Source organism: Cetorhinus maximus, chromosome 7, assembly GCF_964194155.1.
Source record: "Cetorhinus maximus chromosome 7, sCetMax3.hap1.1, whole genome shotgun sequence".
Taxonomy (NCBI): domain Eukaryota; kingdom Metazoa; phylum Chordata; class Chondrichthyes; order Lamniformes; family Cetorhinidae; genus Cetorhinus; species Cetorhinus maximus.
The window spans coordinates 44207268-44221172 of NC_135885.1; the positions used below are offsets into that span (position 1 = coordinate 44207268).

The 13905-nt window shown below is 42.1% G+C and overlaps 1 protein-coding gene across 3 annotated transcripts in view; it reads left to right on the top strand.

The window, feature by feature from the left end:
* Positions 1–13905, top strand: part of atp8a2 (ATPase phospholipid transporting 8A2) — a 624855-nt gene that overhangs the window by 476462 nt on the left and 134488 nt on the right. For all 3 annotated transcript variants that reach the window (XM_078545400.1, XM_078545401.1, XM_078545402.1), the window contains 2 exons: positions 1073–1256; positions 2778–2888. In XM_078545400.1, coding sequence (XP_078401526.1) covers positions 1073–1256; positions 2778–2888 — 295 coding nt within the window. The remainder of the gene's footprint in view (positions 1–1072; positions 1257–2777; positions 2889–13905) is intronic.

A 13905-nucleotide genomic window follows, 5' to 3' on the forward strand; every position in this document is an offset into this window, starting at 1 on the left:
GAAGTTTATCAACTTCCCAGGCCACATGCAGTTTCCATTCCCACTTTGCTGATGATTTTTTTTCTACACCTCTCATGTCTCTTCACAGTGCCAGACTAGAGTCAAGCTCAACAGGGTCTTCTTTCCCCGCTGATTCTGCCAAGCCCGTTCCCTTGGCTGTGGTTTCGCTAGATAGTAGGTACTTTGCTGATGATTGCGAGTAGACTGACAGTAACTGGGGAAATTGGATTTGTCCTGCTTTTTGTGCACAGTACATAGCTGGGCAACTTTCTACGTTGTTATGTAGATTGCAGCATTGTAGCTGTACTGGAACAGCTTGACTGGGGCATAGCTAATTCTGGAGCACTACTGTTGAAATGTTGTTGGACCCATAGTCTTTGTTGTATCCTGTGTGCTCAACCATTTCGCATGGAGTGAATCATATTGGCTGAAGACTGGCAGCTATGATACTGGGGACTTCAGGAGGAGGCCAAGTTGGATCATCCATTCAGCACTATTGGCTGAAAATGTTTGGAAACTTTTTGCTCTGACATGCTGGGCTCCACCTTCATATCATTTCATGTGTAACGTTATTCATTGTTGTTTCAGGCTATATGGGTCAACGATTTTCTTATATACAACTGTATTTCCTAATTTTATAGTAGATGAGCTCTTACTTCAAGACTAAAAGAAAATTCTGTTCGAATTTACATTTGTTTCCACCCCCTCCTTTGCCTCCTCACCCACACCCTCCCCATCCTCCCCCACACATATAATACATCACATAATTAGGTGTCTACCTGCTTACCTCTGAAGCTAACCATGACGGCATGTGCAAGGACATTGCAAATTGGATTTGTGTCAGAATTTGTTTCTACCTCTGTTTTTGGGGTTGTGCCCTTCTGAACTGCTAAATACTTGATGCTCAATCTTTCATGAATATTACTGGCTTCCTTAAACAGAACAGTTACCATATCATTGGTCAGCTAATTAAAATGCGTGTTTTGTTATGTGAAATGGGAGTCCTATACATTATGCGAAAAACTTGCACATCCAAAGCTACCATAGTGATTTGCATCTTATTTCGTTTCAGAGTTTCTCCTCTCCAAAAATCAGAAATAGTAGATATGGTGAAAAAACATGTTAATGCTATCACCCTGGCCATCGGAGATGGAGCGAATGATGTGGGGATGATTCAGAGTGCACATGTTGGCGTGGGGATTAATGGCAATGAAGGCCTGCAAGCCACCAACTCCTCTGATTACTCAATAGCACAGGTTAGAGGCTTAAAGTATTTTGGCTTTTTATTGGTAATCAAAAATCTCATTCATTCTTTGTAAAATGTGATCTCCTGCACAAATGCAGACGAAATGTTTTGATGCTGCTCTGAAGCTGAAGTTAGTAAATTTCCTTCCCGGTTTGTTAACTATGGAAATTACATGGTTACATAAGCAGAGGGCTTATTTAAAGTTGTGACTTTTGCAGGCTCTGCTGTCAAGGAGGAGAGAGGGCAGAGTACAGAAGTACTTGACTATCTTGACCGCATGCAAACAGTAATTCAAAATAGCAAAAAAAAATCTTTATTTAAAAAAGTCTGATCATCACTATTCCAGAGATTGAGGTTTATTCGGAAATGATTTTGAGAACTTTATTATCATTCTGCACTGCTAATCCAGCCAGGACCACCCTACCATAAACTCTATCATAAACTCTATCAATCAGACTCATGAGCCAGGTAAACATCAGCAGCTTCCTGGAACCCCCAAACCCTCCATCAAACACCAAGTATCAGATTCCAGACTTGGTGACAAAAGTTAACTCCGAATGCCAGAAACGTCTTGTAAGTGATGCCACTTAATTCTCTGCTCCTTTTGCTGCCCTCTCGGCCCTGAGAGTGTTGCTCGCCGACTTTTGTCAAGGTATCCATCACATGTTTTGTTCAAGGGACACTCTAGAACATGCACCGTGCAGTGACACACTACAGGATCTATAGTGAGCTCCTGTGGGTAGTTTTGAAATAGTGCGTGCTACTGAGACTGCAGGGATGCCCACTAAAGAAGTGTCAGTGACACCACAGGCAGGTAAATTGGGCCTTTTTGGCCCAGGGGCGTGGGGAAGGGATCGGGCACCCTGGGGAGGGAGGTGAGGGATGTGGGGGGCAGGTTTTAGATGGCTAGGCAGAGAGGCGCAAAGCGGGGCGGGAGGGCTATGATCTAGGATGGTGCCCCAATACACAAAAGGCACCCCCCAAAGGATGTACTCCTTCTTCTTTCCCGTAGCAGCCTTTCCACTCTAGCTCACCTTCCACTGCCCAGTGTATTATGACAGTGGAGGTGAATTCATGAACTTAAATGGCAATTAATTAGCCACTTAAGGACCTCAATAGGGTGGGCGAGCTACTGGATGCCTTGCCCATCCTCCCCCAATATTATGGGAACCGGGTCAGGGGTGGAAGGGAAAGCAACAGGCTGCCCACCCATCATAATTTATGTGCATCCCTTGCTGAAAGCACGCCTAGCTTGGGGGGGTTGGGAGTGGTGAGGGGGAGGCGGGGGGCGTGTAAAATCCAGCCCCAGACTCTTAATGTAGAACAATTTCAGATTTACTGCACGGAGGAAATATATTAATTGCTATCTGTTGAGTATTGATATTGTAAACCTGATTTTCATTTGAACACTGCAATATTTTTAGTATCTGAGCATTTTAAGCAGAATTGATCACCCTGTGCATTATCTGCTGATTAGTGTGGTTTAAAAAAAATCTTTGTGATATTGATGAAGGCTTTTTTCTTCTTCTAGTTCTCATATTTAGAAAAGCTTTTATTAGTCCACGGAGCCTGGAGTTATATCCGAGTGACAAGGTGCATCCTTTACTGCTTTTACAAAAATGTGGTGCTGTACATAATAGAGGTAAGGAGTCATATCTGTGTCTCAGTAATAATTTTTTAAATAGAATACAGAATATCTTGATGACTTGCATCATCTCTGCTTTCTCCCTTCTAAAGAACTTTTAACCCACCTTTCTATCATTCATTCCCGAATTCCAAATTTCTTAATTATTTCTAGTATTCTTGCATGTGGTACCTTGTCGAAGGCTTTCTAAATGTCCATGTGAACTACATTTCATATACTTGATCATGATTCAGGAATAGCAGCTGGGCCTCAGATGATGAGGCAAAATTGGGAAAGAGGAACTTTCTCCCATGTTAGATGAGATTTGGAAATTTTGGAGGTGTTTGTTTAATCGCCTTATTCACAAATACCTTGCATTTATTTAGTACCTAGTACTAGAAAAATTTCTAATATTCATCGAGACGTAAAACAAAATGGATGCGTATAGCCAAGAAAGGAAACATTAGGAAAGATGGCCAAAAACAGCGCTAAACTGACTTCCATTCACAAATACCTTGCATTTATTTAGTACCTAGTACTAGAAAAATTTCTAATATTCATCGAGACGTAAGAAAAAATGGATGCGTATAGCCAAGAAAGGAAACATTAGGAAAGATGGCCAAAAACAGCACTAAACTAACTTCCATTCAGAGTGTATTTATGGATTTCTTTTGCCAAAATGAATCACCTTACAGTCACACACTGAATTCTGCCTACCACTTTTTGGCTCATTTCCCCATTTTATCAATATCTCCTTTCCGCTTTCTTTAGTCTTGTAAAGATTTAACTTTACCTCCCAATTTAGTATCATCTGCGAATTCCTGCCCCACCAGTCTCTATCCAAATCAGCTTTAAGTAGTTAACTATATTAACCTAAGAACTGTACTGTATATGGAACATAACTGCTCACTTCCAACCACTGCAAAGTCTGTCCTTAATTCTCTGCTTTCTCCCTTCTCAAGAACTTTTAACCCATCTTTCTATCACTCATTCCCTAATTCCAAATTTCTTAATTATTTCTAGTATCCTTGCATGTGGTACCTTGTCGAGAGCTTTTCAAATGTCCATGTGCACTACATTTCATATCTACCTGTTTCCACCTCCTCAAAGAATTCTATGAAGTTTGTCTTTTGAAATTGTTGTTAGCTACTATTTTCCCATATTTCTAGATATATATTCTTAATTAAAGGCTTTAAAATTTTCCTTTCTATAGATGTTAAGCTAACTGGTCTGCAATTCCTCAGGTTAGTTCTGTGACCTTTTCTAAAAATGGCTATTTCATGGCCACTTTTCAGTCCTCTAGCACACATCGATACTCAGTAGATCCTGTGATAGCCTCTTCAGTAAAGACAGCTGTGAAATATTTATCGTTGCCATTTCTTTGATCACTACCCACAAATTGGCAGTCCTGTCTACTCAGGAGTCCAACCTTGCATTTAATAATTCGCTTTTTATTTATATACTTGTAAAATATTTTGAGCAGAATTTTAATTCCAAAAAATGAGTAGATTGGGATTGAGTCAGTAGTTATAATGGAAAAAATATGGAACAGCAATCAAATTCACCTCAAATCTGCCCACTTCCAGTTCCATCAGAGAAGGGACGAGGGATGGCGACCAATTCACTTGCGAAAAGTGGGTTGGTCATTAAATATTATCATGAAGCTGTGTGCCTTCATTTTAAGACATAACCACAGGCTGCTGGGTTTCTCAGACCTTGGTGGTGAGAGGGGCTGAATCCATGAGGTAAGTACCTTTACTGTACTTGCTGTGGGCCAAGAGGAGCATGAGTGTTTCCTCTTATTCCTTTCAGTTGGAACCTCTCCATACCACCACTGCCCCCACCTCACCCCAACAATTTCACTCCCCCAATGCAGGTACCTGTTCTCATAGGCTTCAGCCCTGCGATACAGGCTTCCCATGCAAAAGGCCTCCAATCAGGCTGCTTGTGGGTGGGAACACCGCTTTAGGATGCCCTGGGGCCGTTCAGAAACTTTTTTCCAGGTTTACTGACCTAACAACAGCCCCCACCTCTCCTCAAATGCCTCTCCCAACACACTGCTTCCCTCCACACCTGCACAGAACTCGCCTCTGGGTTAAAATCATGGCTTCATGTTTCTTTTGATGTTTCTTGAAATTTCTTTCAAATACTCCTTTTGAACCTTGTGTCTCCTCCTCAACTTTTTATTTTCTTTTTTTTTAAAAACAACAACGTGCATTTATATAGCGTCTTTAAATCGTCCAAAGGCATGTTTTAAAAAATGTTATCAAGCAATACTTGACAATGAGCCACATAAGGAAATATTAGGACAGATGACCAAAAACTTTGTCAAAGAGCCATATTTTTAACAACATCTTAAAGGAAGAAAGAGAGGTAAAGAGGTGAAGAGATTTAGGGTGGGAATTCTTAAGCTTAGGGCCTAGGCAACTGAAGGAACAACCACCAATTGTGGAGCTTTTAAAATTAGAGATGCTCAAAAGGCCAGAATTGACGGAACGCAGAGATCTTGGGGGCTTTAAAGTTGGAGGAGGTTATTGAGATAGGGAGAGCAAAGCCATGGAGGGATTTTGAAAAAGACAGTTTTAAAATAGAGGCTTTGCTTAACAGGGAGCTAATATAGGTCAATGAATGCAGGGGAGATGGGTGAGCATCGCACTGTTGCTGCTCAGTCCTGTGTGCCAACTTTTGCTTCACCTCACCTCAGCTATGTTGCTCAGATTTCTAAAGCTGTCTTAATCCAGTCTAGTGTTCTAGTTTCCCTTTCCAATTATAGTTTAACTCTACTATATTGTCGTCAGTATTCCCAAGCACTCACTCTCACATTTAGCTCATCTACCCAATTTATTTCAACACTTTGATCCTGCAGTGCCTCTGCCCTTGTATCCTACTCATGTACTGCTTGAGGAAGAAGTCCTGGTCACATTTTAGAAATTCTGTTCCCTTTTCTTCATTTACTCCTTCTCTGTGCCATCAGTAAGTGTATAGTTAAAATCTTCCAGGACAATAATATTATCCAACTCATCTATAATAACTGCATGTTATATCTTCCATTGGCTTGAGTGAAAGCCATTTCAGCCAATTCGATGGAACCACTGCAGTGTCATTGCCTTTGATTATTTTTTTCATTAAAACCATGAAGGGGCTCATGGCAAGTGCAATCTTTCTTATTACTGAGAATTCAAAACGGATTCAATTCACACTAATGGCCTCACCAGCATATCTTTACTTAGTTTGAGCTAACTTCACCCTAGCTGGCACTATCTCATGTATAGCTTTGTTTATCATCAGTACAGAGTTCTGCAATCGGTAGACCAGTAGCATCAAAAGTGACTCAGTAGGTCAGTGTATTAGGGTAAACCTGCAGTCTAGCCGTTACTACAGCATGCAATAATGCTGGCACATAGATTCACCATTCCAACCATGTGTTTTGTATTCAGTCAGTCCAGTGTAAACACATATCTGGATCAACACAGAGTTCACCTTTGATCTGTGCTGTTTGTTCCGAGCAATGGAGAGGGGGGGTGGGGGTTACAAGTGTTGTGATAGGAGGTCAATGGAGAAATTTCTCAGCTGACAGCTAAGAAAGTGTTTTTTAACCAAATGCAAAACCACTAAGAGGAAAGCGAAGTCCCTAATTTAGACATAAATCTCACATTTTACTTTAATCCGGAAAGGAATTTTCCCCTTCACTTCTTATTACTAATGCTCTGTCGCAGTTTTGGCTTTGGAATAAAAGAGTTTTAATGCTACTGGGGTACGCACTTCAGAGTGCTGCTGCACAAGAAATGAGCACTATTATTTTGGATGCTTGGTGGCACAACTAGTGAAATACCTCCCAAAGTCCTGACAGCAACAAATTACCAAACAAGCAACTGATATTAACCTCTAGTTTTCACCACTTTCTGCTGTCTGACTTGTTCTATTCTGAGTCTTTTAGCACAATAATGCAAGGGGAAAAGATGTGCAAATAAAATCAGTATGTTTAATTCTTTTGTTATTATCAGTATTTAACACTTGGGCTACTGAGGGTTTGGAGGGCAATGAACTTGTGTTATTCTTTTGGGACTGGCATAACTGTGTTCTCCCATGAGGGTTTGGAGGGCAATGAACTTGTGTTATTCTTTTGGGACTGGCATAACTGTGTTCTCCCATGAGTGGATCTTGCATCCTTTGTTATGATGTGCGCCACTTTTTTGCTCAATGTTTAGTTTTATGTTGGCGTGCCCTGGGGATATATAACATAAACTGGGTACTATAATCTTCCTCTCACGTACTTCTCCAGTTTTTCATAAGTTGGACTGCAGTGTGATAAATTTCACTACAAATTGTCAAGCTGATTCATTTTACAGTCCCTCCTTGTGATGTAGAAAATGTAACAAAATGTATCATTACTTCTGTTATTGGGCTAACTTAACTTTCTCTGCTGAACCTTTCCCCTGAATCTGACCCACTTTGAACTTGGAAGAGCTTTCATTTATTTCTTCTGGATCTCTATCCAGACATTGCTGAGCTGTCCTGGACCTTGTGTTTCTCTTCTTTTGTTCCATACCCTTGGAACTTGGCAATTTGTCTGCTGGCTGTTTCCCTGCCTGGGGATTGGCCAACACTTTTGCCGGTCAAAGCAGATGTGGGCCCAATTCAAACAGCTTCACGCTGTGAATGGAACTTGTCTCCCTCACTCAGCATCTCACATGAATGCCTACTAGAAATGTTTCATAGTGATGATCCACTTATTATCCATGACCACTTCAATAGCTGATTTGTTAACTTTGGGCTTGATTACATGTGTCTCACTTGCAACTAATACAGAATGGCATTTATGTTTTTACATAATTTTCTTCCATACACCAGACAAGAGGAAAGTCTTGGATTTACCAATAATTTGCATGTCAATTGTTCTCGTGTGTGTTCATATATATGACCCTGCTTGGTGGAGTTTAGATCAGTAAAACTGTATTTTGCTAGATTAGAAGTGGATTCAAAATTATGCAAACCCCAGGGACAGCTCAGTAGACAAATACACTGTATTCGCTGTGGCACCTGGTTTAATCCATTTGTAGCTCACGCTCAAGCAGGGCTGTATTTGGAGTACTAAAATTAGCTCACTGCCTCCCCCACAACTCCACCCCAATTCCTGTCTTTGACCAAAGACCACAGAGAGGAGAAATCAGTCAAGCTGATTGGATACACGACGGGATACGGCTCCGCTGTAATCTCCACTATGTGCAAGTCGCTTCTTGACACACACTTCGGTATATGGTTGAGAAGGAAACATTTGGTGAGGAACAAGAGGCTTGCTAATCATACAAAACTGTACTGCACTATGTGCCTCAGTTTAAAAGAGGAGATGAGGAAAGGGAACAAATGTCATGCACAATGATGAGATTCAACTCGTGTTGGAGTTCCATCAGCAACTGATTGATTTCAATCTGTGCTAGTAGTTGCACAAGTTTGCAGTTCTTTGTGAAAAAAATGGAAGATTATAATATTCCAGATATTACATAAAACCAGTTACTTAAATTTTTAAAAGCTGTACTTATGTCTGGAGTTTCTGTGATCTTCCTTTATCTCAGTACGCACATTGCAATTACATAATACTGATATCATCAAAGGAAGTTGTAGTGGGGAATGGATTAAGCTAAGAACATTTAAAATCACTGACAAAGGGAATGACCAGGTTCCTCGTCTGATGATAAACCTGTATGTTTCAGACATCCTCAAATCTTAAAAAAAAAGATTTTAAGATACAGATAATCTCCAATACAGGTGTTGCAACATACAAACATTGAAAACATTTGTATGCTTTGGAAAAGTGCAGTCAGCAGCAGTATCTCTTTTTGATGCTTAGCATAGTCCAACTTCAAAACTGTTAAAGGTATGTTACACAAAAGCTTCACTGAATGCAGCCCAGTCTCCCATTAATCATCCAAGCATGTTTTATTTGTCTTGAGCAGATTACAGTACATAGCCTTTAGAATAATTCTGCTTTTGAGTTTCAATATTTACAGGTTATCATTCAAAATAACTTGAATCAGTTTTGTGCCCCAGTGCCATAAAACAGTGAGAAAGAAGGGCATTTGTACTATTGTATTGTCCTCCTATAATATGTCGAAGAAAGGTAATTGTTGTTCTCTTCATGGTTTTACATCTCTGTTTTGTTAACTTTATGCAAGATACAATTAATTCTCAAAACATGTGTCATCTTGAAAGTTCTGGTCTAATGGACCTTTTCACTGAAGATTATATTATGATATTACCCAGCTCTAGACTTTTATTATTAAACACTTTAATCACTCATCTACCTTTTCCATAAATATCTTCAAAGCTTTTGATGATCTGGCACCATGTATTTCTAAACAAGTTATAAATATGTGGCCTTCCGACAAAGTAAGTTATGTTCTTGGATGGTTAGTTTTCTTTTCTCTCAGTTAGTTCTATTTGTGTGATGGTTATTGGTTTCTTTGCTGTTTGTTTTTTGAATAACTCAGGAGTGCCCCTGGACTCTTACTTTATCATGTTACTAACTTCCTGCACCCATTGTCAAATCCTCTGTACTCTTGCCTATTTCCATCTCCATAACATCTTGGACTATGCCCCTGTTTCAGCTCAACTGCAGCTGAAACCATGATTCATGCCTTTATTAGCTCTAAAATGGACTATTCCGACACAGTACTGGCTAGTCTCCCACATTCTATTCTCTGTAAATGTTAGGTCACCCAAAACTCTGCTGTCCCTTGCCTTAACTCGCAGCGAGTACCATTCTAGCTTCTCACATGCAGAAGCAAGTTACATTGCAAGCCCAACTGATAATAAATTAGTTAGTGTAATTCTTAGCACACTTGGGATTGTTCAGAAAGTGCTACCCAATCGTGGAATCACATCACAATATTATGCCCTGAGTTTTTCAGGCACAGTTTGGTTGGGTACAGTTAATACTCTGCCTATTGTGAACAGCCGAAGAGACGTGCTGATGGATACGATCCACTAGTCATTGGGACGTATGTGCTGCATACCTGGCATTGCACCGACACTGAAATTGACGCCAAAATAAGGCGCATCAAAGCTATCCTGCTCCCTCCATCCTAGTTACATCAATCAGATCATTGTTCACTCTGTATCACACACATTCAACGAATGGGCCTAAGGCTGCCACTTTCGGACCTGAAAACTGCTCAGTACACCTCACTTTACCCTTCTAAGGTAATTTATCTCAAAACTTTGAGCACCAGATGAAGCTAGCTGTTTCACACTTCTAAAATGCAGTTGCAACACAAGTGGTATCTTCCTCTAACAGCATGCTTCCATCAAGCCACAAAGATGTTCTGCCTACCACACAAATGAGTCAGGTGATTTATGAATTTCAGTGCAAGTGCAATGCTAGGAACGTAGGCTATACATGCCAACAACTGGCGGATCATATCAAACAGCACATTCGATTGGATATTGGCAATTGGCAGATTACTGACAGCACTCAACCAACACATGCTTGCAAAATTGAGAACATAATGGGCAGGATATTGAGTTCGGTGAGTGGGGGGGGCGGGGCCTGCTCGCTAACGCATAAAATGATGCGGGATGTCATTGGGCGGAACTCCCGACGTCACCCCGTGTCGTTAAATTTTCAGGTCGGCAGGGGCGCAGCCGAATCAGCTATGCATCTGCCGATCTGTCAATGGCCAAATGAGGCCATTTAAAAACTAATTGAAGCAGTTAAAGGACCTGCCCGTCCAACCTTAAGGTTGATGGGCAGGCCGGGAGCCCTGCCGGGCTTCAGGAAAAGCATGAAACCTCATCCACGGGTGGGATGAGGTTTCATGTAGGTTTTTAAAAATTTAATGAAAGTTGAATTAAAAGTGATGGACAAGTCCCAACTCATGTGACAGTGTCACATGAGGGGACATGTCAGGGAAATTTTATTTGTCTATATTTCACATTTTTGAATTTGGCGCCCTGAGGCAGCACTTATGCATGCGAAAGAGCGCACTCTTGGCTTAGAGAATCCCCCCCACCTACACAGGGAGCGCATAGCGCTTCCTGGCGGACGTCACGCTGGGCTGGCCTTAAGGGGCGCGCCGATTGGAGGCACGCCTGCAAGTGCCCGCTCCTGAACTTCTCCCCGCCCCCCGACAAGGGGAAAATTTTTCCCAATGTCTAACATTAGATTTGATGTGCGATTGGGTAGCATTTGCTGAACAATCCTGAGCGTGCTAAGAATTATACTAGCAACTAATTTAGATTATCAGTCAGGCTCACAATACAGCTCACTTACTCTTGCTAGAAGCTACTTATATTCATATGCAGGGACCTGTCCTCTGTAGGCAAAAGGAAAATGTCCAGGCATTGCATCTTTTTTGATTAAGCAGAAGCATGGGAGACAATAGCTCCCTGGTGCATTCACCATGGCAACATCTCAACCAATCAGAGTTGATTTGCCAACCAATTAGCACCCATTTTGTCATGCAGTATAAATTGTTGTTCACTTTAAATTTGGCATCCTTGCTCAGCCCCGATGATTACAAGATGAAAAGCTTTGACAGCATGTTTCCTTTTTCAGCAACAGAACTTAAGTGACTATTAATAATTCCTTCTGTGGTTTGGCCTCATACTTTGTTTTATAATGCCACTGTGACGTTTCATTACGCTAAAGGCATAAATATATGTTGTAGTTTGTTCTACTTTGCATTCATGAACCTACTTTAGATTATAGGTGCTAACAACCTTCAAACTGAAGGAATGAAGAAGGTAATCAATATGAGGGGAAGTGGTATTGCGTGATAGCGTAGTGGTATTGTTGCTGGACTAGTAATCCAGAGACCCAGGGTAATGCTCTGGAGACCCGGGTTTGAATCCCACTACAGCAGATGGTGGAATTTGAATTCGATAAAAATCTCGAATTAAAATGATTACCACGAAACCATTGTCGATTGTTGTAAAAACGCATCTGGTTCACTAATGTCCTTTAGGGAAGGAAAACTGTCATCCTCACCTGGTCTGGCCTACTTGTGACTCCAGACCCAGAGTAATATGGTTGTCTCTTTTATGTCCTCTGAAATGGCCTTGCAATCCACTCAGTTTGTAGTCACAAAAATGTCACAAAAAAAGAATGAAACCAGACGGACCCCCTGGCATCGACCTAAGTACCGGAAACAACAATGGCAATCTCAGCCATGTCCACCCAGAAAAGCCAAGCAGCATAAGCAGCGAGTGATAGACAGAGCTAAGTGATCCCACAACCAACGGATCAGATCTAAGCTCTGCAGTCCTGCCACATCCAGTTGTGAATGGTGGTGGGCAATTAAACAACTCACTGGAGAAGGAGACTCCACAAATATCCCCATCCTTAGTGATGGGGGCGCCCAGCACAGTGCAAAAGATAAGGCTGAAGCATTCCCTACAATCTTCAGCAGAAGTGCTGAGTGGAAGATCCAACTCAGCCTCCTCCAGAGGTCTATAGCTTCACAGATGCCAATCTTCAGTCAATTTGATTCACTCCACATGATATCAAGAATCAGATGAAGGCACTAGATACTGCAAAGGCTATGGGCACCGACAATATTCCATCAATAGTATTGAAGACTTGTGCTCCAGAACGTGCCACACCCCTAGCCAAGCTGTTCCAGTACAGCTACAACACTGGCATCTACCCGGCTATGTGGAAAATTGCCCAGTATGTCCTGTCCATAAAAAGCAGGACAAATCCAACCCAGCCAATTACCACCCCATCAGTCTTCTTTCGATCATCAGTAAAGGAATGGGTCATCAAGAGTGCTATTAAGCAGCACTTGCTTAGCAATAACCTGCTCACAGATGCCCAGTTTGGGTTCCGCTAGGGCCACTCAGCTCCTGACCTCATTACAGCCTTGGTTCAAACATGGACAATAGAGCTGAACTCCTGAGATGAAGTGAGAGTGACTATCCTTGACATCAAGGCCGCATTTGACTGAGTGTGGCATTAAGGAGCCCGAGCAAAACTGAATCAATGGGAATTAGGGGGAAAGCTCTCCGCTGGTTGGAGTCATACCTAGCACAAAGGAAGATGGTTGTGGTTGTTGGAGGTCAGCAATCTCAGCTCCAGGACATTGCTGTAGGAGTGTCCTAGGCCCAACCATTTTCACCTGCTTCATAAATGACCTTCCTTCCACCATAAGGTCAGAAGTGGAGATGTTCACTGCTGATTGAACAATGTTCAGCACCATTTGCGACTCCTCAGATATAGAAGCAGCCCATGTCCAAATGCAGCAAGACCTGTACAATATCCAGGCTTGGGCTGACAAGTAGCAAGTGACATTCGCACCACACAAGTGTCAGGCAATGACCATCTCCAACAAGAGAGAATCCAACCATCGCTCTTGATGTTCATTGGCATTACTATCACTGAATCCCCCACTATCAACATCCCGGGGGTTACCATTGACCAGAACCGGAACTGGACTAGACATATAAATACTGTGGCTACAAGAGCAGATCAGAGGCTAGGAGTAGTGCGACGAGTAACTCACCTCCTGACTCCCCAAAGCCTGTCCTTCATCTACCAAGGCTCAAGTCAGGAGTCTGATGGATTACTCCCCACTTGCCTGAATGAGTGCAGCCCCCACAACACTGAAGAAGCTTGACACCATCCAGATCAAAGCAGTCCATTTGATTGGCACCATATCCACAAATATTCACTCCCTCCACCACCAACGCACAATAGCAGCCGTGTGTAGCATCTACAAGGTGCACTGCAGGAATTCACCAAGGCTCCTTCAACAGCACCTTCCAAACCCACGACCACCACCATCTAGAAGGAAAAGGGCAGCAGACACGTGGGAACACTACCACCTGAAGTTCTCCTCCAAGTCACTCACCATCCTGACTTGAAATATATCGCCGTTCTTTCACTGTTGCTGGGTCAATATCCTGGAACTCCCTAACAGCACTGTGGGTGTACCTACACCACATGGACTGCAGCGGGTCAAGAAGGCAGCTCACCACCACCTTCTCAAGGATGGGCAATAAATGCTGGCCCAGCCACTGAAACCCACATCCTGTGAAT